General features: G+C 41.5%; 3 protein-coding genes across 3 annotated transcripts in view; 2 read left to right on the top strand and 1 right to left on the bottom strand.

Moving 5' to 3' along the window:
* Window positions 1-230: 230 nt before the first annotated feature.
* On the bottom strand, window positions 231-19844 carry ighmbp2 (immunoglobulin mu DNA binding protein 2). The gene is made up of 15 exons (XM_061222351.1): window positions 19459-19844; window positions 18677-18846; window positions 18311-18503; window positions 17496-17593; window positions 17175-17338; window positions 16625-16825; window positions 15842-15989; window positions 14777-14951; window positions 13807-13989; window positions 12794-12912; window positions 12189-12283; window positions 11360-11483; window positions 5879-6793; window positions 2399-2589; window positions 231-828 (listed from the first exon to the last, which is right to left on the bottom strand). The coding sequence occupies exons 1-15, from the start codon at window positions 19533-19535 to the stop codon at window positions 643-645; spliced, it is 3039 nt and encodes a 1012-aa protein (XP_061078335.1). The 5' UTR covers window positions 19536-19844; the 3' UTR covers window positions 231-642.
* Window positions 19845-20164: 320 nt separating this feature from the next.
* Window positions 20165-24263, top strand: mrpl21 (mitochondrial ribosomal protein L21). Its single transcript, XM_061222353.1, has 7 exons — window positions 20165-20381; window positions 21179-21230; window positions 21560-21645; window positions 22322-22485; window positions 22789-22841; window positions 23616-23719; window positions 24126-24263. Exons 1-7 carry the CDS (start codon window positions 20285-20287, stop codon window positions 24188-24190), a joined length of 621 nt encoding a protein of 206 aa, XP_061078337.1. The 5' UTR covers window positions 20165-20284; the 3' UTR covers window positions 24191-24263.
* Window positions 24264-26456: 2193 nt separating this feature from the next.
* The window catches only part of gatd1 (glutamine amidotransferase class 1 domain containing 1), a 9771-nt gene continuing 8335 nt past the window's right edge, over window positions 26457-27892 (top strand). The window contains exons 1-2 of the mRNA XM_061222622.1: window positions 26457-26739; window positions 27629-27705. Of these exons, the coding sequence (XP_061078606.1) occupies window positions 26691-26739; window positions 27629-27705 (126 nt within the window). The 5' untranslated portion in view covers window positions 26457-26690. The remainder of the gene's footprint in view (window positions 26740-27628; window positions 27706-27892) is intronic.

Raw genomic sequence — 27892 nt, 5'->3', positions numbered from 1 at the left:
ACAAATCACCACCATGAAATTGTAGCCATGACTCATTACTCATTTGTATTTCTCCATTACATTATTCCAGCATATTCTGGAGTAGGATTAAAATAATATATATTTTTTAATCACTTATGAGCGTTAAGTGTTTTTAGAATTTGGAATACATTCACACAATGTTACTAGGCATCTCAGCCTAGTGTTTGTTTTAGATTGTCTTCCCTTAGCTATCCCACGATTCAGAATACTGTGGTGTGCATGTTTTATTTCATTTTACACTTTTTAGACAAACATGCTGATGGCAAATTGTTAAAGGTCACAGTTTCTTCAACATAGCCAAATCAATTCACATTGTTGTAAAGCTTTTAAAAATCTTAATTATCTTGAACATAAACCTGTTGCATGTCCATTAGTGTGGATTTATGTCCATTTTAGACAACAGTTTCCAGATTTTGCATTACATAAATGGAGCAAATGTGTTTTAATAAATATATGCAATAATATGCCGAAGTCTGTTCTTGTTCATGGTATGATAATGATAAGATATCTGATCTAAATGCACAGTAAGTGAAATCGAACTAGAATTTGCTAATTTACTCAGATCACCACATGTGGGGGCACTAAATTACATTTGCGCCGTCTCATCCTCTCATAGAAAGACTATTCCGCCTTTGGTTTCACTCTCCTTTGGCTTGCAAGGTCCTTGAGCTTTGTATCCAGTCTTCTCTGCAAATGAGCCTTTTTGTTTGGGTCCAGAGCCTTCTTTGCACCGGCTGCATGAAGCGCTGCATCCCGGCTCCTTCCGATTCGAGCGTGAGCTTTGGCCAAGTCCCCACAACCATGTACCTGCAGAGAACATACAGTGTGACCACAACCATGTACCAGCAGAGAACACACAGTGTGACCATAACCATGTACCAGCAGAGAACACACAGTGTGACCACAACCATGTACCTGCAGAGAACACACAGTGTGACCACAACCATGTACCATCAGAGAACACACAGTGTGACCACAACCATGTACCTGCAGAGAACACACAGTGTGACCATAACCATGTACCAGCAGAGAACACACAGTGTGACCATAACCATGTACCAGCAGAGAACACACAGTGTGACCACAACCATGTACCAGCAGAGAACACACAGTGTGACCACAACCATGTACCAGCAGAGAACACAGTGTGACCACAACCATGTACCTGCAGAGAACACAGTGTAACCACAACCATGTACCTGCAGAGAACACACAGTGTGACCACAACCATGTACCAGCAGAGAACACAGTGTGACCACAACCATGTACCTGCAGAGAACACACAGTGTGACCACAACCATGTACCAGCAGAGAACACACAGTGTAACCATAACCATGTACCAGCAGAGAACACACAGTGTGACCACAACCATGTACCAGCAGAGAACACACAGTGTGACCACAACCATGTACCAGCAGAGAACACACAGTGTGACCACAACCATGTACCAGCAGAGAACACACAGTGTGACCATGGCCACAACCATGTACCAGCTGAGAACACACAGTGTGACCACAATCATGTACCAGCAGAAAACACACAGTGTGACCTTAACCATGTACCAGCAGAGAACACACAGTGTGAGGATCTCAGTAGGATTGAGAGTGTAAAACTCAATACAAGTAATACCGTGTGAAGCTCTCGGTAGAAAATAGTGTAAAATTGTATATGAAGTGTAAAATTCTCAACAGGAATGACGCAGTGTAAAACTCTCAATAGGAATGATGCAGTGTAAAACTCAATAGGAATGATGCAGTGTAAAACTCTCAATAGGATAACGCAGTGTAAAACTCGCAATAGGAATGACGCAGTGTAAAACTCAATAGGATAACGCAGTGTAAAACTCGCAATAGGAATGACGCAGTGTAAAACTCAATAGGAATGATGCAGGGTAAAATTCTCAACAGGAATGACGCAGTGTAAAACTCGCAATAGGAATGACGCAGTGTAAAACTCAATAGGAATGATTCAGGGTAAAATTCTCAACAGGAATGACGCAGTGTAAAACTCTCAATAGGAATGATGCAGTGAAAAACTTGCAATAGGAATGACGCAGTGTAAAACTCTCAATAGGAATAACGCAGTGTAAAACTCGCAATAGGAATGCTGCAGTGTAAAATTCTCAACAGGAATGACGCAGTGTAAAACTCTCAATAGGAATGATGCAGTGAAAAACTCGCAATAGGAATGACGCAGTGTAAAACTCTCAATAGGAATAACGCAGTGTAAAACACTCAATAGGAATGACGCAGTGTAAAACTCAATAGGATAACGCAGTGTAAAACTCGCAATAGGAATGACGCAGTGTAAAACTCTCAATAGGAATAACAGTGTAAAACTCTCAATAGGAGTGTCTGTTTCAGCAGCTGGTATTACCTCAGGGATATGGTGGCTGAGGCAGTATCTCCTATTGCAGAAGGGGCAGAGCTGTCCCATGGTCCGAACGCTCGCTTTGCACTTTGCGGAAGCACAAAAACTGTCTGCCTTCACAACGGCATCGATGAGCGCATCGAAGTCATCGCCCGCCAGTGCTGACTCTATGGAGTCCGCCTTGGAGTGGCCCTTTCCTGGAAAAGGAATGGATTGTGCCCCATTCAACACTTACAATCATAGAAACATGAAGTCTTCTAGCTTCTATTAAGAAAATGTCACGGTCAGTAACGTGCAGTGGTTCTTACCCTATACGGTGTACTGATGAAATGTTTAGCAGATTATTGTCCCTGAATTGCTGGTTATCAGACTGGTGTGCATGAAATAATGTGGGTATTGTTGATAACTGACAAACATCTTTTAAAAAGGGATGGGGTTCATCCATCCCAAAATGGCACAGCTTTTTTATGTAGAAACATGGCCTGCGGTCTAAATTCCAGAAATGTAAAAACCATAAAGTTGCCATGAATTTGATTTATATAAAAACAAAATACACTTGCATTACTTCCAGCAATAATAGACTACTACTCTGAAATTTGGATTACTAAATATCAGATCTCTTAACTATAAAAGCAGCTCTTGTGAACAAACTAATCAAATTATTGTCTCGATGTACTACGTGTCACTGAAACTTGGCAGAAAACAGACGAGAACTTTACTTTGAATGAATCTTCCCCAGCTTGTTTCATATATACTCAAAACCCCCATCTCTGTCGAAGAGGGGGCGGTATTGCTGTTATTTACATTTACTACATTAATTCATTTGAAGAATTAGTCATGAATCTCTCAGCAAGATGTCTGTCACTTAGTTATAAGCTATGACAAAGTGGAGATGTTAAGTGACTTAAACGTAAAATGAAATATAGATGATCTGCATTCATTAATATTTTAGAATCAGTTGGCTTTACTCAAACTGTTGGCCCCACACATAATCCTGGACATACTTTACACTTGGTCCTAAGCTTTGGTGTTGACATTGATGAGGTTTAAATTCAGTCACATATTACTATTCTGTCTGACCATTTTCGGATCACATTGCATTTACAATTGCGCCACCTAGTAACATCAGAGTCTAGGATGTCACTTATTCCACTGCACACACTGCATCTACGCAAACTGCATCTATGCAATTGCATCTACATTTTACATTTTAGTCATTTGGCAGACGCTTTTAATCCAAAGCGATTTACAAGTGCATAGGTTCTTCCACAAAGCATCACATCCATAACTAGGAAAATACATAGGAAGTGCTGTTCTAAATATAGTCATCATAAATGCAATTCTTTTTTTTCTTTTTTTGGGGGGGTTAGACAAGAGGGATAGGGATATCAGAAAGGGAGGCAGGAGAATGACTAAGGTAGAGGCATCTACGCCAAACACTTGATACAGTTGCTCCATTAAAAAGTAAAAAAGTTATTGAGAAGAAGACGTGCCCCTTTGGTATCCCCGATTTCTGTTCAAAGCGGTCTCTAAACAAACTAATACTAATGCAGCAACCAATCCTGAAATTCCAGCTTCTGCAGGAGTAATGGTTGCATACATTTCTTTAGTATTAAGATAATTGGAATTACAGACAAGATGTCTGTCTGTCTCTACACCTGTCAGTGGTAGTCTTACTGATAACATGAGTGCCTTCTAGCTATACATAACTTCAATCCCTTACTCCCATACCTCAGAGCGAACTAGACAAATTACTTTCTTCTTCTAAATCATCCATCTCTCCTAGACCCTATATCCACAAAGTTATTGAAGGAGCTTCTGCCTCGTTCTTTGTAAACCAATCCTTCACATAATTAATTATTCATCAGGTTATGTCCCCATATCATTTAGGATGGCAGAAACCAAGCCATTACTCAAGAAACAAAATCTGGATCCCACTGACCTAGCCAATTATAGACCTATTTCAAACCTCCTAAGATCCAACGATCCTTGAGAAATGTGTAGCTCATCAGCTTTCTTATTTTCTCCAGGCCAAGAAGGTGTATGAGAAGTTTTTATTCTTGTCCTGCTTGACCTAAGTGCTGTCTTTGATACTACAGAACACCACATTCTCCTCTGTAGGCTGGAAATATCAGGTGGCATTACAGGACGAGCTCTTATGTGGTTAAAATCTTATCCTTTGTTTCTGCCAAAGTGGTTTTAAAAACCTTAGTGTGTCTATTGATTCAGAACTGTCTTTCCAAGCCTATATTAATAATTCAACAATGCTTAAAGTGAGAGATAATGTCATAATGGTTTGCAAAAGCCGAAAAAGACGGAAGGAAATTCACAGAAGCACCGAGAACAGTATCTTGACCTATGCACTGACAAGTCTTCCAACACACTGCATTAATACCTGCTATGGGTACTGTAACTATGGTGGTCTACTTCAAACAACATGTACAACTGGGCAGGCTGCTGAGGATTCAATCAAATATTCTCTTTGAATCAACAACTTTGAATTTTCCAGCTTGCCATAGCAACATTGCCCAAAGTTAAAAAAACAAAGATAAAAACAAGAAAGTCAGACTTCTTTTCATTGTGATTGACGGTCTGTAGTCTTTTTAATTTACTAATGGTTAAGGTTAGGATTGTGGAAGCTCCATCACAAGATCATTTCAATAGCTGCTGACTACATAGGTTAGCTAAATATATGTTTGCTAACTTGCCACGTGACCAACCAACCATAGGTGACAACTTTACTGTTCAAACTAGCTAACGTTACAGCATGATCAAAGACAGTTACTAGCTAACTCTGCCTATATTACTAGCTGTGATAGCTATCCATGCAATTAATGTAGTGGCGGGCAGTGAAAGAGAATGAACAGAGAACATGTCATGCCTCATGCCAGGACTGCTAGCTGCAAATCTGGAGGTAACATTACATTAAGGCAATGTCGTTTTTTAAGCCTGGCGGTGACAACTAGTCTGCTGTTGTTGGTTTAATGTATATGCTTCACAGGACTGAATAACATAGCTAGCTAGCTAGAAGTTGCCATCATAGCTAAATTGTCCTATTTAACGTTACATAGCTAGCTAGTTAACACAATTAGCTAGTAATGTCAACGTTACTTTACCACCAAGTCAATATAGGCTAGCTAGCTAAGCATATAAGCATAGAGCTAGGTAGCTATCCCAACAAGACACACCTATAGACATTTGATGGCTAGGATAGCTACAGACTAACCAGATATGCTGTTTTTGTGGTGTAAAGTATGTTACCCATTGATCCAGGGTCAGACATAATATTCATCAGTTATTTTGTGAAATCAGATCCTAGAGCAGCAGGACAACATAGCTCGGTAAGTAACACATAAGTTTAATTGAACTGAAAATTAACCATGTAGAGTGCGGTGAAAAAATATTTGCTAGTATTACAGTTTTTTTAATTGAGTGTTATCGCTGACCTGGACTGGAAAACCAGAAAAAAAAGACCTTAAATTTTACCTTTTGCTGAACGTTTGGCGTTTTTGGAGGGCTGTGCCGGTGCGGAGCTGCACTGGGCCTTCAGATTCCTTTTGGCCTGTTCTCTCTGCATGCGCTCCAGGTGCAGACTCTTAAGATCCACCTGAGACAAGCCGGACTCCCCTCTCTCAGAGCCTGTGACCCCTGTGTCAGAGCCTGTGGCCCCTGTGTCAGAGCCTGTGGCCCCTGTCTCAGAGCCTGTGGCCCCTGTCTCAGAGCCTGTGGCCTCTGTGGAGGACGCTGGTTGGTCAAGGTGCTCTTTGGACCCTGTGGAGGAAGGTGGTAGTTCCAGCTGCTCTGTGGGGCTCACAGGGGAGTCCGATTGGTCGGGCTGAGCAAGCCTGTCCCCATGCTTGGAGACGGTGATTTGCCTGCTCTTCCCCTCCCCCCAGCTCTCGTGCCTCAGCCCCAGCTCCTCGGAGATCCGGTGCACGAGCATGCGGGCGTGTGAGCTGAGCGTGGCGGGGAAGCTCAGCGTGGCGCGTTCCGGATCCTTCCGGAAACGGAGCAGCTCTTCTTTCAGCTCCTCCTCCTCGCTCTTCCCCACTCCTTCCACCACGGGGGCAGCTTTCCGGGCCGGGCCAGGCCTCGCCTGTGGGGTCTGCCTGGGTCCCGTCTCCCTCCTCTGCCTCTCCCCGGGTTTGGGTTGGGGTTTGGCTCGGGGCCCGGGCTGGCCGCGCTGCTCGGAGGGCTCGTGGGTGTAGTTCATGGGGACGGCGTCCTCCAGGTACTGGAAGGCGCTGCGCACTTCTCCCCACTCCGTCATGTGGTCCAGCAGGGACTTGAGGAAGGCGTGCTGCCGGACGGTCTGGGTGTCACACACCACGGCCAGGTGGCGCCGAGAGCGAGTCACCGCCACGTTCAACCGCCGGTCCTCCGCCAGGAACCCCACCTCCCCTGGAAGCGGTCAGCGAATAGGAGAAGGTATCACAGCTCTGAAAACAATGTTACTCACCATGGCTACCTTAGCAGTGGGATATTTTCCCGGGATTTTTCCGTGAGAGGCTTATTCTTATTATACAGTTGTTTCAGGTCTCATTTGGCGCTTCTGCCTCAGAAGACCTGCCAAATTTTCATCTATTTTTTTGTTTTTCCACAGTAACTATGTGTTGTTCACATAACCACCACCAGGTGGCAAATGTGAGCAGTTTAATCCATTACATTACATTATGTGGCATTTAGCAGATGCTTTTATCCAGAGCGACGTACAACAAAGTGCAAATCAAACACAAGAACAAATGCAAAGAGGACCTGAGAGGACAGTACAGTTCTGAGTCCTAGTGTAAACATACAGAAATTCAGAACCCTTGAAGAGTACAATCAACTTTCAAACTAGCATACCACAGTTGGCAGCTAGAATACAACAATACAACAGCCAATAAAAACAACAATACAAGTAACGATATCTATACATAAGTGCCATTACAGTCTAAGGCTAATCACGGTGATTGTGAGTTGGGGAGGGAAAGGTGTAGCCTGAAGAGATGGGTCTTCAGTCTGCGCTTGAAGGAGGTCAGAGACTCTGCCGTTCTGACATCCACTGGGAGGTCATTCCACCACTGTGGGACCAGGACAGACAGCAGTCGTGAGCGTGAAGTGCAGGTGTGGTGAGGGGGAGGCGCCAGACGGCACGAAGTGGCAGAACGGAGGGGTCTCGTTGGTGTAATCCAGAGGTGTCCAATCTTATCCTAAAAGGGCCGGCGTGGGTGCAGGTTTTTGTTTTAACCCAGCAGTAACACACCTGATTATACTAATGAACTAATCATGGTCTTTAATCAAGACCTTGATGAGTAGAATCAGCTGTCTTAGTCCTGTGCTAAAACAACAACCTGCACACACACCGGCCCTTTCTGGATAAGATTGGACACCCCTGGTCTAATCCATCACTGTCTGAAATGCTTGCAATGCACAATTGAATTGAAATTGAATTGAATTGAATATTTCTAATATAGACCATGAACTCTCTCGGGGCAGCCTGTCACCATAGCGGTTAAGGTACCTGACTGGGACCCACAAGCTTGGCGGTTCAATCCCTGATAAGATCTGCACAGCTGTTGGGCCCTTGAGCAAGGCCCTTAACCCCACATTGATCCAGAGGGGATTGTCCCCAGCTCAGTCTAATCAACAGTAAATCACTTGGGATTAAAAAGCCTCAACTAAATGACATGTAATGCAACTCCAAAACTTGCCTACTATCTAAAGATACGATAAAGAACTACAAATATTCATAAATCTTCTGTGCGATAACTGTCATTTCACAAACAATGATGTTCAGGATCAGATTAGCATTATTGTAGGCTACAATGGTTGAAGTTGAATTGGGCTTGGGAAATTGTATCTGCATGTAAAGACAACTTCACACTGGAGCTGTGTATCAAGGCACAACCAAACTAATAAAAAAATGTTTTTTTAATAACACTGTAGCCAAACGCTACAATGCAAACTTGTGCACTCAACAAGCAGGTTTATGGTCGCTCCAATAAAGAACCCAATAAAGAACACAACGCAGGCTGACATTTTATGTTTTCATGCTGAGTGTCAGTTAAAACAGAAATTGCCATTACATGTTAAACAATATAATCTGCAATTTTATAAATACTCAATTCTCATCGCCTGGGAGGATGTCTTACCTTTCCATATCACCCCAGCTATGAAGTAGCGCCGTCAAAAGCAGCTTAATCACCATCCTTAAGTAATGCATATCGACATAAAATCGTACTACAAACGACTGCTCCACTTGTCACAGGCCAAAATACAACATGGCTGAACCCTACTGGCGGAACCTCGCAAGTACTCTGTCCAGGCTGGCGGCATTCTTGTCAAGAGGCAAAATGTCAAATGAAACATGAAACCACAGTATATACAGTGGTGTGAAAAAGTGTTTGCCCCCTTCTTGATATTTTTTTTTTTTTTTTGCATGTTTGTCACACTTAAATGTTTCAGATCATCAAACAAATTTTAATATTAGTCAAAGACAACACAAGTAAACACAAAATGCAGTTTTTAAATGAAGGTTTTTATTATTAAGGGAGAAAAAAATCCAAACCTACATGGCCCTGTGTGAAAAAGTGATTCCCCCCCCCCCCCCCCCCCCCAAACATAACTTAACTGTGGTTTATCAAACCTGAGTTCAATTTCTCTAGACACACCCAGGCCTGATTACTGCCACACCTGTTCTCAATCAAGAAATCACTTAAATAGGACCTGCCTGACAAAGTGAAGTAGACCAAATGATCCTCAAAAGCTAGACATCATGCCGAGATCTAAAGAAATTCAGGAACAAATGAGAAAGAAAGTAATTGAGATCTATCAGTCTGGAAAAGGTTATAAAGTCATTTCTAAAGCTTTGGGACTCCAGCGAACCACAGTGAGAGCCATTATCCACAAATGGCGAAAACATGGAACAGTGGTGAACCTTCCCAGGAGTGGCCGGCCGACCAAAATTACCCCAAGAGTGCAGCGACGACTCATCCAAGAGGTCACAAAAGACCCCACAACAACATCCAAAGAACTGCAGGCCTCACTTGCCTCAGTTAAGGTCAGTGTTCATGACTCCACCATAAGAAAGAGACTGGGCAAAAATGGCCTGCATGGCAGAGTTCCAAGACGAAAACCACTGCTGAGCAAAAAGAACATTAAGGCTCGTCTCAATTTTGCCAGAAAACATCTTGATGTTCCCCAAGACTTTTGGGAAAATACTCTGTGGTCTGACGAGACAAAAGTTGAACTTTTTGGAAGGTGTGTGTCCCATTACATCTGGCGTAAATGTAACACCGCATTTCAGAAAAAGAACATCGTACCAACAGTAAAATATGGTGGTGGTAGTGTGATGGTCTGGGGCTGTTTTGCTGCTTCAGGACCTGGAAGACTTGCTGTGATAAATGGAACCATGAATTCTGCTGTCTACCAAAAAATCCTGAAGGAGAATGTCCAGCCATCTGTTCATGACCTCAAGCTGAAACAAACTTTGGTTCTGCAGCAGGACAATGATCCAAAACACACCAGCAAGTCCACCTCTGAATGGGTGAAGAAAAACAAAATGAAGACTTTGGAGTGGCCTAGTCAAAGTCCTGACCTGAATCCTATTGAGATGCTGTGGCATGACCTTAAAAAGGCGGTTCATGCTCGAAAACCCTCCAATGTGGCTGAATTACAACAATTCTGCAAAGATGAGTGGGCCAAAATTCCTCCACAGCGCTGTAAGAGACTCATTGCAAGTTATCGCAAACGCTTGATTGCAGTTGTTGCTACTAAGGGTGGCCCAACTAGTTATTAGGTTTAGGGGGCAATCACTTTTTCACACAGGGCCATGTAGGTTTGGATTTTTTTTTCTCCCTTAATAATAAAAACCTTCATTTAAAAACTGCATTTTGTGTTTACTTGTGTTGTCTTTGACTAATATTTAAATTTGTTTGATGATCTGAAACATTTAAGTTTGACAAACATGCAAAAAAAATTAAAATAAATAATAATAAGGAAGGGGGCAAACACTTTTTCACACCACTGTACATACAGACTAGGGAAGCACATTTTCTGTGATTCTTTTAATCAGTTGTGGGCACCCATTAATCGATTAATCATGATTCCCTGATAATCTTAAAATCTAGTATATGGCCTATAAAAACAATGACTCAAAATAGAACAGATTTGCATTGTGTTAATGACCCTAATGGGCCATAATGGCAAGAAACAAGATTATACAAACACAGATTCACAGACTGAGAAATCTGTGCAGAAGAGGAGGGACCACTGACATTTCTATTACAAGCTGGCTGAACTGCCACAATGGTGAAAACAGATATTGGTTATTAATCCTGCTTAATGTTGCATAACTTTGTAATAGACAAAACTACTAAAGCAGCTAATTTGTTTTTCTGACAAAACTTGTAGCTGCTAATGCAGTATTATGATAAACATCAATCTATTCAATAGTGTGAAATGTATTCTACAGTGTAATTGGCAGGTTATATATTTAACAAAATTGTAGCAATTTCATGACAGAAACAAACGTTACAAAAGTTAAGTAAAGTCCCATGAGACCCCCCAAAAGGCCACTCATATTCTGTATTCCTGAGGCTGTAACACATAGCCTTGACACAAACAACATAGCCTACTGTATTTGACATTACCTAACTAACAAGTACCGGAATGGACAAATAGCATTTCGCTAATGTTGTCAGCCGAGGAGATTTGCGTCTAACAACAGAGAAATGTCTCTATAATCTAAAATCTAATCACCAACGCTACATTATTAATTGAAATGTAACTAATTAATCAATCAAATTACTTGATCAAAGTTCTTAATAACGATTAACAGTAAACCGTTTATTGATTTACGTTAACATCCCTAATACACACAAAACAAATGTCTGTCCAACAATTGCCTCCATTTGGTTTCAACTTGATCTTTGGTGTACATGCCATGATGATCACATCCCTGAAATGATCAGACCAATGACTCACCCTTCCTGTTGGATCTGACCAATGAAAGCACCACCGCCTCTTTCTCTCTCCCTTGGAACCCGTCCACGGACCTGATCTCTAGCTCAGGGTGCTTCAGGGAGAGCAGTTGTCTGAGGAGGTCCACCTTGACAAAAAAACCCAGAAAAACACTGATCAGAAAAGCACAAAAACACACACTGACCTGCTCCACAACACAAAAACAACACATTACCCACCATCAGTAAAATGCACAAAAAAAATGACAAATCACATCAACCTGCTCTACCTTCACAAAAGCACCTTCAGAAAAATAAACGCATGAACACAAGGCATTATCAGTCTACCGTTTATACTGTTTATTATATACCGTTTATTTATCAGATCATATGATAATTTATATGAACCGAAGAACACTCGATGACAAGACGAGGCCATTCACCCAGCCAAGTGCAATTGACTGATAGCCTGGAGTCCGCCTCTTAATACTTCACTTGACAATTTGTCGCCCACAGTGACAACTCTGCGTAAACAAAAAAACGCTAAATTCCTGAATTTACCTCAATGTAAAATACACCTACAACCATCTATGAACAGCTGCAAATAGTATTTTCTGAAATCTTCAGTCATATGTTCAGTCAGTCTTTGTTGTGCAGGTTGCAGTTGAAATTGTACTTCCCTCTAGGGTCTTTCAGCACACTTATCCTTGGTTATGGGTATGCACTTTGCACTTCGTTGTACGTCGCTCTGGATAAGAGCGTCTGCAAAATGCCATTAATGTAATGTAATGTAATGTAATGTCAACCTGCAGGCTGTCTCGCTGGCTTGCTGTAAGGTTCAATGGCAGGCTCACCTGCAGGTTATAAGGTGCAATCACGGCAATATCTTTGGCTTTCACACCAGCCTCGGTCAGGGCCTGTATGTGCAGAGCCACAATGTCCGCTTCACCTGTGGATTAAAATGATAGAAAAATGGACCAAAATCAAGCATAACGGTGACAACACCATTTTAATCAAATCAATGGCACGATGTGTGGCACAGCCAACTCTCTATACGATTCTCCCTTGTGCAGGCTCGACGGCATTTCTCCGTCCATTAACCCTCCACGTTCCCCACATCTTAATAAAATAATAACGTGAAAGATGGGGGACTGTCCTACAACAAAAAACAAAAAAACATTCAAATGAATAATATGAAAATGGGTGTTATTTGCCATTTCCATCCTTTCACTGAATTAGGAGAGTCGACATGACAACAAATGCAATTTCCCCTACCGAATAATGAGAGCAAATAATATAGTATATTATGAATTTCACTAGTAATCATGGACAACCTGCAGTAAACTGGCAAGGACATTTAAATTCCTTAGGAGGGTGAAATGGGTACCAGTCTCAGCTGGTTTCATCCGGCTGAGTGGGGTAAGGCGTTGAGGGTAAATGTGTGACCAACGTACTGTACCTTGGTTCCCTTTCGACTGCTCATCACTGGTCTCCATCTCAGACAGCCCACAGCCAGCCGTGTCAATCAAGAGCAGAGGCAACTCAGTCTCCTCAGTGCTGCCCACTCCTGGCAGGTCCCTGGAACAGCAGGCAGAGACACACAAGGGAAAGAGCGTTTGCCAGCATCGAGAGTCTCCATTTCTACCTTTAAACACAGCAATTCAATGAATTTATTTTTTTAATTAAAACCTTCCATCTGTAAAGAACCACATGGCATGAGCCCCGGGCCCAGGAATACACTTCCAGGTTTCAGGAGCAGGGGAGTTACACATTTAATTCAGGAAATCTCAGTTATTCTCATGCCCCACTCATTACTATGTGCCATATCTTACAATCTTGCAATATTGGATAAAACCCTGAGGTGTTAATACATTTGCTTTAACAAGGCTACTATCATCAGACTTGTCGTATGGTAAAACCCAGCTATAACGTGATGGGTGGGGTCCAAAAAATACAAAAGCATGAAATGGGGGGTCACGTCATTGTAGGGTTAATAGAAAAAAAAATTTTCAGGTGGTCTTATAGTTACTGAGTGAAAAGAGGGGGAAATGTTTTCACACATCATCACCCACTTTATAAGACATGCAGGCTACATGCGAGATAAATGTACTTTAATCCATTTTGAACAAGAAAAGCATTTGACAGACTTCATACACACATACGGATAAACAGAAGTTATATTTAGGAACCAGAGCAATTATTCCAAACAAAACATAACATGCATATAACAAATATAACCATACATAAAACCTTGCTGACATTGCATTGGTTTACTGATACAGCACCACAATACTAAAATACTAAAGGAGCAATGCTGGCTGCATTACAGAAGCTAACTTGCTTGGATAATAATACATTGCTTAGCTGCATAACACCTGCACAGTTATCATATCCTAAAGAATACCAATGTAATGGTAAAGTGTTTGCCCAATAAAAGAAAAGAGAAAGTGAAGCTGCAAACGGCATACTGACCTCAACAGGTGCTTCTCCACAGAGGTGTGGGCAATGAGCTTTCCACCGTACATCTCCTGGGAGGCCCACTGCATGATGGCACTGTTCATGCGGTACTGCATGGTGAGCATCCTGACCACCGAGGCCCCGTGCTTCTGGATCAGCCTCTCCATCAGGCTTACCCCCAGGCCCTTCGCCGCAGCTCTGGAAGAGAAAGGGCGGGCAAAGTGTCTGCTAACCAAGCTAAAGAAAGACCAACTCTGCTCAATGTTACGTATACTCTAAACGTACACACACTAATTATACAGTACACAGTAACATGCTCAATGTATTGTAATAGTCTGACTTGAAAGCAATTCACGTCACATATCTATACCCAAATGTATTGCTTTTCAAAAGCATTTGTTGTTTATTTGCATTGCAAACAAAGTACATGTGAGCGTTTACTATGAAAAATAACCTAAGTTTAAGACTTTATGCTGAAGAGTACATTATGTGTGAGACTTTATGGTGAAGAGAGAATTACGTGTGAGAATTTATGGTGAAGAGTACATTACGTGTGAGACTTTCTGGTAAAGAGTACATTACGTGTGAGACTTTATGATGAAGAGTACATTACGTGTGAGACTTTATGGTGAAGAGTACATTACGTGTGAGACTTTCTGGTGAAGAGTACATTACGTGTGAGACTTTATGATGAAGAGTACATTACGTGTGAGACTTTATGGTGAAGAGTACATTACGTGTGAGACTTTCTGGTGAAGAGTACATTACGTGTGAGACTTTCTGGTGAAGAGTACATTACGTGTGAGACTTTCTGGTGAAGAGTAAATTACGTGTGAGACTTTATGGTGAAGAGCACATTACGTGTGAGACTTTCTGGTGAAGAGTAAATTACGTGTGAGACTTTATGGTGAAGAGTGAATTACGTGTGAGGTTTTACTATGAAGAACAACCTAAGTTTGAGACTTCACGGTGAAGAGTAAATTACGTGTGAGACTTTATGGTAGCTGGAAGCTGCTTGTGGTCACCAGCCAGGATACACTTGCGGGCCTTCAGCAGGGAGATCCAGCAGCTGCTCTCCAGAGCCTGGGCACACTCATCTATCACCACCAGGTCAAAGTGATCTTTGGGCAGGAACTTCAGGGGCCCGTTGTCATGAGCCCCTGGAAAAAAACCCCCACAATCGGACTGCTTTAAACCAGAATAACCAATACATGCACATGATGCTTCAAGTCCTTCCCTTTCCCATGGACATGGACCTGCCACCTTTAGTAAGTCCCAAATCATCTGAGTTGGAAGTGGGCAGACTGTGAAATGTCATTGTTCCGGTCCAGTAGCTAAAAGTGGAAAAATTGTCTGATTGCTCTCTCCCTTCATCTTTCTTCTTCCTAATATAGTCAGTATTTTATCCAATATAAACAGAGAATAACACTGTTTACATGACATGTTAGTGGGCTACATTAGCTTGGTTGGTTTATGTCACTCCTGCTCAGTTCAGCAATCACAATAAAATGGCACGTCTGCAGTTGAATGGATATCGACACCCTTGCCTGTCCAATCAGCCTAGCAGCTAGCTACTTTGTCATCTAGTGGCTACAATCAACAACAAAAACAAAGAGGTAACAAAAAACAAATGGAGGGTCTGGCTAGCTAGCATTACTTTACATTACTGTGCAGAAGTCTTAGGCACCCTAGACTGTATTATATATATGTTTGTTTTTTTGTGTGTGTGAGTATAAAATAACACATTTGAGATTTCCAAATATTCATTGTCCAATTGATTAAATTTTACAGAGACATTTTTGTATATAATTTTAAAAAGTAACATATTATTGTAAGCAATTGACTACTTTTTACATAAAAACTTGATAGGTTAGGTAACAATCCTTGCGCAATGTAATATGTGTTCAGAGATGTCTTCATAGGTTATGTTGGGACCGGGAGGATAAAATTTGTTGTCAGTGTCCATTTGTCATTTGTTAATTCAGAGAAGTGCAGATTCATATTAGGTTTCTAGCTGGATTTGGTACAGAGGAGCATAGATGTTTCTCACCGGTGTTGGTTGCCAGGATAACGTCGGCCATTTTGAGTATCTGAGCGATGGCACTCTCCTCCCTCTTCCTCAGCTCCTTCCTCAGCTCCTTCACCTCGGCCTTAAGGTGGCTGCGCCCACCCTTGTCACGTGATTTCTTCATTTTTTCCTTCAGGTCAAACACAAGGGCAGAATATGTGCAAAACAGTGAGCCATGATCCAGGTATGTTGGTTTGTGTATGTATGCATGTGCGTGTTGGGTGGGGTGGGGTGGGGGGCGGGCAGGAGAACACTGACATTACCAACTTACATTACATTACATTACATTAATAGCATTTGGCAGACGCTCTAATCCAGAACTTCTTCTCTAAAGCAGTGAATTTGGCTGAAGTCATGCAAAGATACGCCCACTGCCTGAGACTTGAGAGCAGTCTTCTGCAGATATGCAACACCCCCAATTCCCAGCCATCTTGTGTGTACATGTCAAACAGAGGAGTTTGACTTATCCCTCACTCTTCTCTGAATGTCACTGGGTGGGTTTGAAGACCAGTCTTGATACAGTGCTAGATACGATTGAGTTTTTAGGCAAACTAATCAGGAGGTAAACTTTAGCTGTATGAAGAGGTGGGGATTGCAGGGCTGAATAGCATGTTCTTGTCATTATATTATGCTATGTTATGTTAGAAGTCATCTCTTACATGTCAGTGTTTAACAAAAGCCAGCTATGTGTGCAAGCACATACGGCTAGTGTCTTTGTTCCAAAATCATGGAAATATTTCATTACGAATATGAAGTTTCACTCACAAAGGCCCGGTCGATGTCCTTGCGGATGTCAGCGATGATGTCAGTGCTGTCACTCCGAGCCAGGACTGCGTCCAGGGAGTGTTTCTGTATGGACTCCTGCAGACGGGCGGGGTGCCCTAGTCGGAGGAGCCTGGCTTTGTTTCGAACCAGAGCCTCCACCAAGTTATCAACTGCCACATTGGAAGGGGCCGAGCAGAGCACCTGCAAATATATTAACAACCGCATTTAAACTACAATTATAACATGTACTAGGGTATTTCTACCCTGGTCTTAACAAGTAAGGACACAAACGCACATGGATATGATTTTTTTTTTTTTTATATCTTTGAGGTCTATGAAGTATTTAACTTTATTCTCTCCTGCAATCAGCTGCCCAAGAGTGCAGAATCTCTGTGTGTGGGCTTAAACTTTTAAGGTGCGACATCAGAAACACGTGTCCTCTGTCTCAGACTTTTGGGTTCTGAATAAACGGGGGGAAAATCGCATTCCTGCAACATAGAAAACACGGTCCAGGCTTGCTATCATCCACAATGCAACATGTACTACGCACCTTTAGGCCCTGCTTCACTGCCTGCAGAATCACCTCCACCACTGTGGTTGTTTTTCCAGTCCCTGGCGGGCCGTGTATGATTGCCAGGTCCCTCTGAGCCAATGAAAAGGTTACAGCCTCTCTCTGAAACTCATCCAGGGAAGTGTTGAAGAAATCTATAGGATCTGAAAATCAAAAACCAACTTAGTATTGATTGAAAAAAAGTCATGAGGAAAGCTCTTTCGCTGAATCTCTATTTATTAAGAGTACTAAGAAGATATACATAGGATTTTACTCACATTCATGCTATAATTATAAAATAATTCATCAGAGGCTTCTTACTTGTTTGAGACAGACTCCCTGGTTCTGAGTAGCCGAACAGAACACTTATCAGACTGGAAGCTGGGCCAGAGCTGCAGCCATTGAGGGTGTTCAAGGCACTGCAAATGAAGAACATTTAAATGTTTCAGTCAAGTCTGTGGATGAAAGGCGTGTCTCTACATTTTCATTCCAAAATTTTGTACCCATATTTGTCTGTTTGTCTGGTCTCAGATCGACTGCAAACAGTTCTTCATTAAACAAGAAGCAGCCTGCAGTGACATAACAAAGCCTGTCCAAAGTAACCATCTATGCAAGCAATGGGGATTATTCACAGGCTAACTGCCATTTCCACTGCTACATAGGAAGCAGTGGCTTGCTCTGCGCGTGCATATCATTGGGTCTCCCCCCACTGAATTTGGAAATGGACATTCCAAATTTGCCAAATTACTGAATACTGTGTTCCAAAGGCGGCATTGGCTCAGGCAGTAAGAGCAGTCGTCTGGCAGTCGGAGGGTTACTGGTTCGATTCCCACCTGGGTGTGTCGAAGTGCCCCTGAGCAAGTCACCTAACCCCCAAATGCTCCTGACGAGCTGGTTGGTGCCTTACATGGCAGCCAATCGCCGTTGGAGTGTGAGTATGTGAATGGGTGAATGAGAAGCATCAATTGTACAGTGCTTTGAATAAAGCTATATATAGGCTAAGCTATATAAATGCCAACATTTACCAATTATTAATTATTAATCTTAAATGTATGACATCATTTGTAATTCAGAGACAAACTGTTGTTGAATGGGGATTAAACAGCTGTACACAAATATTACATTTCTACACGTACCATTTCTGCCGCTCATAGGTCACATTGTTCGCCAGTTTCATGAGGTTGTAGAGCACATCTCCTTCCAGGCTGAACCCGTCCAGGGGCTCAAAGGCCACAGATATGGCCGTTTGTGAGGCTCGTGTGACCACACCTGAACCAAGCTGGGATGAGGGACCACATCCCTCCACACTGCACAAGCCCACAATATCTCCTGTCAGGAGAGAGGCTCAGTTATAGCCCAAGAACCTACATACCTTCTGCACACAATTTGAGGGTCTGTTTTACAACAATATTTATGGCAGACTAAAAGTTACTAGACTTTTTGAATCGTGGTCTTTGACTAAACATCATATTCACCTAAAGCGCTAGCCCACTTTTTCTCACCTGGTCCAAAGCTATTGCTCGGCAGAATTCTAGTGGCCAAGTGTTTCCTTGGCACAAACACCCCAAGCAAACGGCCATAGAGACTTGTCCGTTGGCTCTCTAGTTGAAGCTTCAGGAGACAAACTCCTTTGCGTTGAAGATCTTTCAGAGACACATTCTCTTGCCAAGACCTACAAAATTAAGGAAGTATTTAATGTCAAGTTTATAAGTTTGGTATTCCCAGATCATTTAACTTCACTGGGCATAAATTGTACTTTTGACTTAGGAAAGATGAAAATTAGCAAATGCTATTCAGTTTTCACAGAACATGAATGACAACATGAATGATGTGTTTCCATAGAAAAACAATAATTACATTCAACATTATACAGGGGCAGGCTGAAGCCTAGTGGCTAAGGTCCATAACTGGGGCCTGGAAGGTTGGTTCAAGCCCTGGTGTAGCCACGATAACATCCACACAGTTGTTGAACCGCAAGGCCGTTAACCCTGCATTGCTCTAAGTCGCTTTCAGCTAAATGACACAAATAATAAGCATTGTGCAGCTAAAACATGTTAAGAATAGGTTTCATATTACGAGACAATGGGTGCTATCCAGTCACTCAAAACCTGACTCGTGTCATGATTCGACTTGGGGACGCCTGCTAACCGTCAAGGTATTTGACACTTAATCGCACTTTTAAAAAAATCACCAAGCAGTTAGACTTCAAATGTTGTGAGTTATAAACAGAGAATTGTGTCTCAGAAGTAGTAACTCGCACCAATTTCGCTACCGAGATACCTGCCTCGTTTCTTCTATCTCTGCTTCTCTCTCCTCTCGAAGAAGCTCGAGTGTCCGAGAAACAAAGCTCTCCACTTCCATAATTTCAGAGCAATTGAAAGCAAGCTATGTCCACTATATCACCACGTGTAACTTAAGTCGGTGAACTTTCGTGGCGACTTGCTCTAACCGGGTGATACATACACCTGTTCATGCTTAGCTAGTAGGAAAACAAGCCAAAGGGAAAATAGATGCAAGTAATTTTTGTCGAGAGATTACACTTAATTAACACTGAACGTGTTCATGAGAAATTCGATTTCCCGAAACAAACATCTAATATTATTCCTTTACAGTGACATAACTTTTTATTTTGCACTGGGGCAAGGAAACAGAGTAATCCATAGAAGTAATTTCTTGTGATTGCGTACGATTAAACAACTGCTCGACTTGAACGCAACTTCAAGTCGGTAGAGTTCCGGTAGCTAGAATAAATAAAAGTAATATTATCCTGTGATGAATATTCGGGACAACATTAACGTAGCTAGCTACATTATATTACGATTTTCCTTTTGCTAAAAAGTATGTTTCTAAATTCTTTCTCGGATTGTTCTCTATTTTATGTAATTACGGTATTTATATTTCGGAAGGTAATATAGGTAGTACTGCTTTATATGACTTCCGGAGCCAAGTGTTATAGCTTCCTTGTCTCTTCATCTGCAGATCCAGGATCAGTTTAATCATCCTTATTCCCATCCTCGACTGCTTTGAATTAAGTGTAGCCACTGATTCAGCATCAGGGCAGGTTCGCAGTCGTTAATCGGATACACGGGCACACGGGCATACAGGTTGAAATGGCGGCGATTTGGAGGAACGCACTGAGAGAAGCTCTACGATCTGGCTGGAGATTGTGTGGCAACAAATTTCCATCGCCATTGCAAACACATACTGGTATGTTATTTTGGCAGCGGCTGTCTTAGGACATGTACAGCAATAGCCTGCCAGCTATGTACTCGTATTATTAGTTACCTTGTCAGTTGACAGGGTACTTCAGAATTAACCACCATAAACCACAAATTTAGAATGGGAAGTGTTCATCGCGCCGTGCTTTTGTGAAGATACTTTTAACAATGTGTGTGGTTGTGTGTGTCGCGGTCGTGTACATACACAACGTCAAAACTGCTTCAGTGTAGTGCAGCACAAATGTGTAACGTTACCCAAACCAACATTATATACATGCAGTCATAAAATGTAAATGATGGACACAATCACTCATCCACACATACACGTGTATTTGCGACTAAATATGCAGTTCTGCACCATCCTTTCCATCTTCTGTTTGCACTTTAAACTGGAGTATTGTATTGCATTGAGTTTTCCTTTTCTTGGTCTTGTAGCTACAATACTGTGTGGAATATGTCTGAAAAGATGTGAGACTGGATTATCTCATTGTGAACCACCAACCTTGGCCGGTCCCAGTCATGTACCTTAACCATTACGATACCGGCTACTAAGTGATTTGCAGTTGATTAGATTAAGTAGCAATGCCCCCTGGAGCATTGTGTGGTTAAGGGCCTTGCTGAACGGCCCCACAGCAGCACAGATTATTTTTGTGGGGCTTGAACCACCATCCTTCCAGGTTCCAGTCATGCACCTTAGCCACTAGGCTACTGGCTGCCCCTGCCCCCGCAGCCTGACTGACATGCAAGGGGGGCAAGCAAAGCCATGTAAATGTGTTTACTTTTCAGGGTTTCTGTTACCAGTTGTGGCAGGTTCTCAGAGCATCACAAATCTTCCAAGGTAACTGGTTTGTATTGTCATGTAGCATTTTTGACACTCATCCAATGTAATGAACATTTGTTAGGAAAATTGTTAGAATTACTTTGTGTTCGCAACCCCACCCTCCACCATGTTTATATTGTTTACATTATACTGATCCTGATGAAAAATATTTATGTTCCTGACAATTAAACATAACTGGAGGGTTAAATAAGGTGACACCATTTTATTTTATTCCTATGAATAATTCTTGCATCATGATGAAAAACTTGATTTCTCTTAATTAGTTCTGTGAGGAATGTGTGCTGTTATATTGTTCGTTTTCTAATGTTCCTTTTTTTGTTCAAAAGACTTGTCCCAGAAACGTATTTATCCAGACCGCCCTGGCCGGAGCTGCCTGCCATTGACCATGTGGAAGAGGCAAAGCGACATCAAGGTTGTGAGATTTTTGTGTTTTTACGGAATGTTTTGGGCATCCTTTAGTCTGATTCAAAAAATAAATAAATAAAAAAAGAAGCTTGAGTGTCTGAGAAACAAAGCTCTCCACTTTGAGAACAATTTGATAACAACTGAAAACAAGCTATGTCAACAATATCACCACGTGTAACTTAAGTCAGTTAACTTGTGGTGACTTGTAACTGCGTGATACATTCATGCTTATTTAGTAGGAAAACAAGCCAAAGGGAAAGTAGATGTAAGTCATGAGATTACACTTAATAAACTGACTTTTCCGTTGCCAATGAGTAGACTTCCTGCATATTTGGTTCATCTTGTTGTGCAGATGTACGTTTCTATATTTTAGCTTTATTCTTTTTTTTGTTTGTCTTCAAAGCCCAAAGATTTTGTTATTCTGCATCAATAACCACCACTGCGTATCATACAAACATTTTAATAATTTTGTCCTATACACTGAAATCTTACCAGAGACATTTGCCAGCAAAACGAAACAAAAAAAACTCGAACTCCGCTATATTCTTGTGTTTGACAGCTGTTCACATTGCCAAAATGGGGGCCGGTTTGCTCATGTGGATACCTTATCGTTGGGAATATGAACTTTATGTTAAGTAATGGTCATTATCTTGATGCTTGTTTGCTTTTTCTCTTTTTTCCAGCGGTGGTTCAGAAAGTGAACACAATTCTCACATCACGGGAGTATGGGAGGCTTTTCGCTGTTGTACATTTTGCAAGTCGACAGTGGAAAGTGACGAATGAAGACTTGATCATCATTGAAAACCACATAGACGTCGAGTGTGGTGAAAGAATAAGACTCGAAAAGGTGTCTTATCTATTCTTATCGCAAAATTTTATTAAATTAATGGGTTGTTCAGCCCCTGTTGACAGATGTTCGTTTAACCATGATCGTAGGCTTCAATGGGCTTCTAAGTTGGCTTCAAACCACCGGGATGCAGGAGGCTTAAATGTGGGCTAATGTCTTTTAGTAACTCCAGGATTCAGGGGTGCCATCTTGTTGTAGGTTTTGTATGATGCATACCCTCAACTTGCTGGCTGCAAAGTATGTAATCTCGTTTCCACACTGATTAAACACCCTCAGTAATAAGTATGTTTCTCATCTAACCAGGTGCTGTTGGCTGGTGGAGAGGATTTCACTCTAATTGGAAGGCCTCTTCTAAGGTTTGTAAAAAAATTGTACTTCTGCTCTTTGAGAAAAAAAAAAGAGAAAGAAATCTGTATAACTGCCTCTTTCTTTTCTACATTTTGTGGGAGAACAGTGGTTTTCAAACCTTTCCCATCTAGGGACCCTCATCTAGGCTCAAAGGCATCAAGGGTTATATTTTTAAAAAAAAGAAAGAAAAGGTTTTATATTTGAAATATTTCTGAAATGTATGTATAGTCATTGCACAAGTCTGGAGAGCTACCAATTACAGTACCTTAAGTGAGCCCCAGGGTCTGTGGACGGTTGTCACTAAAATGGCATCAAAGAAAGGACTAAACATTGTGTTCCCTTGAGTGGCTGACATGGTAGGATTGGCACGACACAACACGTTAACAGGGCAGAACTTCTGTCCTTTCTGGGGTGGTCACTGTGAACCCTCTGTGGGAAAACCCAGCATGTAGAGGACCGTTTTTAGCACCAGCATTACCCAAGTGAATGTTTCTGAAACATGTTCAGCATGAGTCAAAATGTTTCAATAGTTTCATGTGTGTAGAGTATATCAGCTCACTATTATGTAGATTTTGCTTAAAAAGTAAGCAATCGTGGGTAATGTTTTGAAACCATTACCTTTAGTTGTTAAAGCCAGAAAGCAGCAACTGTCTTAAAATAAAATTTTATCATTATAATATTTTTTAAATGTTGTCATTTCATCATAGTGTAGCACTAACATTTTCCATGAAACTGTTATTTTGATTGGTGTGCATTAAACCATATTTTCGCCCCATATCTAGCCGAGATCTGGTCCGAGTGGAAGCCACTGTTATTGAGAAGACGGAATCCTGGCCCAGAGTCGAAATGTGGTTTCGGAAAAGGCACAGATACCAAAGAAAAAGAAGTATGCTTATTCTTTATTTTGCCTGTTGCGCATCTAATTGAAAGGATTTAACATTCATAAACTTTGGGACATGTAGGGGAATCTGTATGAATAATAATTATGATTATTATTATTGTTGTTATGCCTGTAATTATATTGCATATTTCATACATTAATGTGGCCAAATGTATGTATTGTTAGTTACAAATCACGTTGCATATTAAGCAGATTTATTTTCTTCATTAATTGTGGCCCACATTTTCATCCAAAGAGAATCACAGAAATGGGAGAAAAACACACGTTTTGTTGTACATAGATCTACTCCATTAAAAGCACTTCCAGGATTTTGATTTCTTATATGGCAATACAACCATAACCAAATTGTCTTTTTTTCTGAAACAATTGTTCTTCTTTTTTCTCTTTGCAGTAATTATTCAGCCGCAGACAGTGCTTCGGATTAACACGGTTGAAATTGCCCCAAACTTACTCTGATTTTCTGCTCCACAAATACAATGTACATTTGCGCATGATTGTGTATGGTTAATATTAAAGTTGTCATTTCAAAGCTTTTTGTCTTCATTTAGGAAATGCCTCCGTTGAATTCAAATTCATATTTGTTATACAATATCATATTTTAAAAACATATGTGTCATAAAGTGGTAAAAATATATAGATATTTTTACAATATGGGACACGGATCATCAAATCACAAGACAATCAGAATGCATAAAACTCAAGATGCAGTGTTATTGGCGACTACTGCTCGAAGGGGAACATTGGATCTTTTACCTTTTAAACAATAAGACATAAATTAATCAATACATCCCTTCTATAAGTGTCTTCATAGCCTAAATGGTGTCAGTTGTCTATTCACTAGCTACTTATTCAAAGATGAGACATATCTTTAGTTGTTTTTGACTGCCATCATTGTGAATTGTTTCGACAGAACTTGATATTTCATCAGGTTCTGTGTCTTTAATCGTGATTGCATTGCCCTTTATTGACACTCAGGTAGGCCTATATTCACTCAACGAGGCTTGATTAATTGCTTCTGTGTTAATAAAAGAACTTCCCTACATTTCCCATCCATCAAGAGCATACGAGCAAAAAAATAAAATAACATAGTCAACAGCTTGCAGTAAGAATGGCGATTCATCATATTTTAGTTCAGTGTTTACTGTGACAATGTTGGTTAGTTATGTTACAACTGGCTCGTTTTAGTCGTGAACAGGAGAATGAGACACGTGACAACAGGCTTACGGGATAAGCAATTATTTATTTAAAGTAAGTTACTATGGGGTATGAAAGATCAGTATGACGGCAGTGTTACATGTAGTCGGTGTAAATGTCGAGGGTGCAAAAATTCAACCAAACCATCTGTCCTACAACAGGTGTGATATTTACTGCCCCCCAAGCAGCAACGCAGGAGCTCCTTTAACCCGGAATGAAACCAGCTCCAGGTGCCGCTTGTGGAGGGACCACGCCCACCAATCAACCTGTTGGAAGGCAAAAGGGAAAAATTATAAATGCAGGGGGGAGGGGGGCGTGATCGTTACAAGTCAGTTTCTGGTTCAGGTCTCTTGTCAATGAGCTATTTTTGCCATTTAACTATTTGGATGTGTAGCCACGTCTGCTTGGTAGACTCGCTCATGGGCACAGTGGGCCTCAGGCAACATCTCAATAGTCAGCTAAGGGAAACATCCTTCATCTATGGAAAACGGCTCTCTATTAAGCCAGTAGATGTGTGAGTGTGTATATGTGGAGTTATGCAGTGTTTGCATTTTTACCATCTGTAAATCATGTAGGGCATTTATTTATCTATAGATGGATTGTAGATTAATAGAAAATGTAATGCATGATTGTGTGTGTGTGTGTGTCTGTCTTTGAGTGTGTAGAATTGTGCCTAGGTCCATTAATATTTGGACACGGACAAAGTTATTATTTTAGCTGTCTACCACAGGATATTGGAGTTGGAAGTAGCTCAAAGTGCAAGTTTCAGCTTTAATTTGAGGGTATTTAGTACATCTAAATCGGTGGAACGGTGTACGAATTACAGCCCTTTTTATACATCCTCCCCCCAATTTTAGGGGCTCAAAAATAATTGCTCATTAGTCATCAAGGGTCCAAGGTATCAAATGAGCCTCAAACCATCATGCAGTTGTCAGATAAGCAGTAGATATGGATGGATCACTTCAAGGGTTGTTTCACCTGAATAATTGCCCTACTGAACCCAATGGAAAAATGATTCGCGAGAAACACACTTGAAGTGATCCATCCATATCTACTGCATATCTGACAACAGCATGATGGTTTGCGGCTGATTAGATCCCATAGACCAGGGGTCGGCAACCCTGGTCCTGGAGAGCCGCAGGGTGTGCTGGCTTTCGTCTCCACCTTAAAATAAGCAACCGATTCACACCCAAGAAGAGGCGAGTTAACTGTGTAATCAACGGCTTTCATTGATCAATTAATGCCAAGTAACAACGAAAGCCAGCACACCCTGCGGCTCTCCAGGACCAGGATTGCCGACCCCTGCCATAGACCCTGGTTGCACTGGTGCACAAGTGTAAAGGTTTGCATGCTGCGCGTCAAAAGATTAGTCGAAATGCATCCCTTGAGGGAAAACAGCAATTTGTAAAAGCGGGATCCAACCCAGCCATGCACTCCATGCCCTTTGTAGTACATAAACATGCTGTGCTTTTATTTTGACAGTCGATCTTGGAACTCAACCGGAATTTGCAAGTAGTGCACAGTTGAGTTGTTCGCGCTGCTTCGTGTTTTCAAAGCAAGCTGCATTTAATGTTCCCCCCCAAATGTTAGACTAACTCATATTTGTATCACTGAGTTTTCTAGCTAGCTGTTCGTTGTTGCCTGTGCATCCTTACTTGATGGTTTGCTCAGTGCGGTCGATTTTATCTGGTCCGTAACTAGCTCACCTAAACTGAGCTTAGTGCGTTAGCTACCTCTATCTTGCTGACAAAAGATCTGTGAAATGTCGTCCAAACCAACTTGTTTAATTGTGGCAAGTGCGACTGCACAAGGTATGGTTACGCTAGAGATGTAAGCTATATCTAAGATAATTAGTTAGGTCGACGTTAGTTTAATTTCATGTAGCTAGCGTTAGCTATGTACATTTACGTTTATAAGAATGTAACATTGTAGCTAGCTAGCTTGCTAGAGTAGCTACCGCATAGCTTAACATTAGTTATTTTCCAAGTTGTAGACCAGTGGTAGCTAACCAACCCTGGTCCGGATGTAGCTAACCTGGCTACCAACCAGTAACAGTAACTTAGCTAACGGTAGGGTTTTCATTTCAACACTAAGTTGGCGCACCTGACTCCACTAACGTTAGCAGTTAAACAACATCTCTAACTTAGCTGTTGAACGGTTTGAAATACATACGTAAATGTGTCCAAGAAACGGCAACAGAAGAAATGGCAAAACACTTCTTATACTAGCACAGTGATTCCATCATTTGTGCCAGTATTATATATAATGTGGTGTGACCAATAATAATCATTTTAAAGGTATAGTTGGTAACACTTTACTTGAACTCTGAAGGCTGATATGCCCACTGTCAGGCACGTGACAAGGTGGCGAAACGGATGTAAAAGTCATACTTTCATCACTGAATGTTAAGACGGATGTTGCTGTCATAAAGTTTAGATAAAAGCATGACATAACCTGACATCATCTGTTATGCCATCTTGTTACAGCCGTTGTTTCATGTACAAGTAAAGTTTTACCGGATAGTTAACTGGCACTTGTACCTTATCAAGCCTCTTGCTGCTGTGCTGTTATAAGGGCAAACAATACGTTAAGTCCCAAACCGCCTCCATTACAGCATTGTTGGCGTCTGAGGTAGCGATACTCTGGTGTATTGTGGCTTGTGGTTTATAGAAATGAACTTATGCTGTTTTCCCATTTCAGGAGTGTTTGCACAGTCGTTTCTCCAGTCATTCACTCTCTGTAGCCCTGTCTTCAATGTGCAGACCGCCACACCTGGGGTGAGAGCCTGTCTGTGCGTGAGCATGATGGTTATTTGGTAAATGGATGGCATTTTATATAGCGCTTATCCAAAGCACTGTACTATTGATGCTTCTCATTGACCCATTCACACACACACACTCGCACACCATGGGGCGTTGGCTGCCATGCAAGGCACCAACCAGCTCGTCAGAAGCAATTGGGGGT

Source organism: Conger conger, chromosome 15 (genome assembly GCF_963514075.1).
Source record: "Conger conger chromosome 15, fConCon1.1, whole genome shotgun sequence".
NCBI classification, from domain to species: Eukaryota; Metazoa; Chordata; class Actinopteri; order Anguilliformes; family Congridae; genus Conger; species Conger conger.
This window is presented reverse-complemented; position numbering and strand designations above follow the sequence as displayed.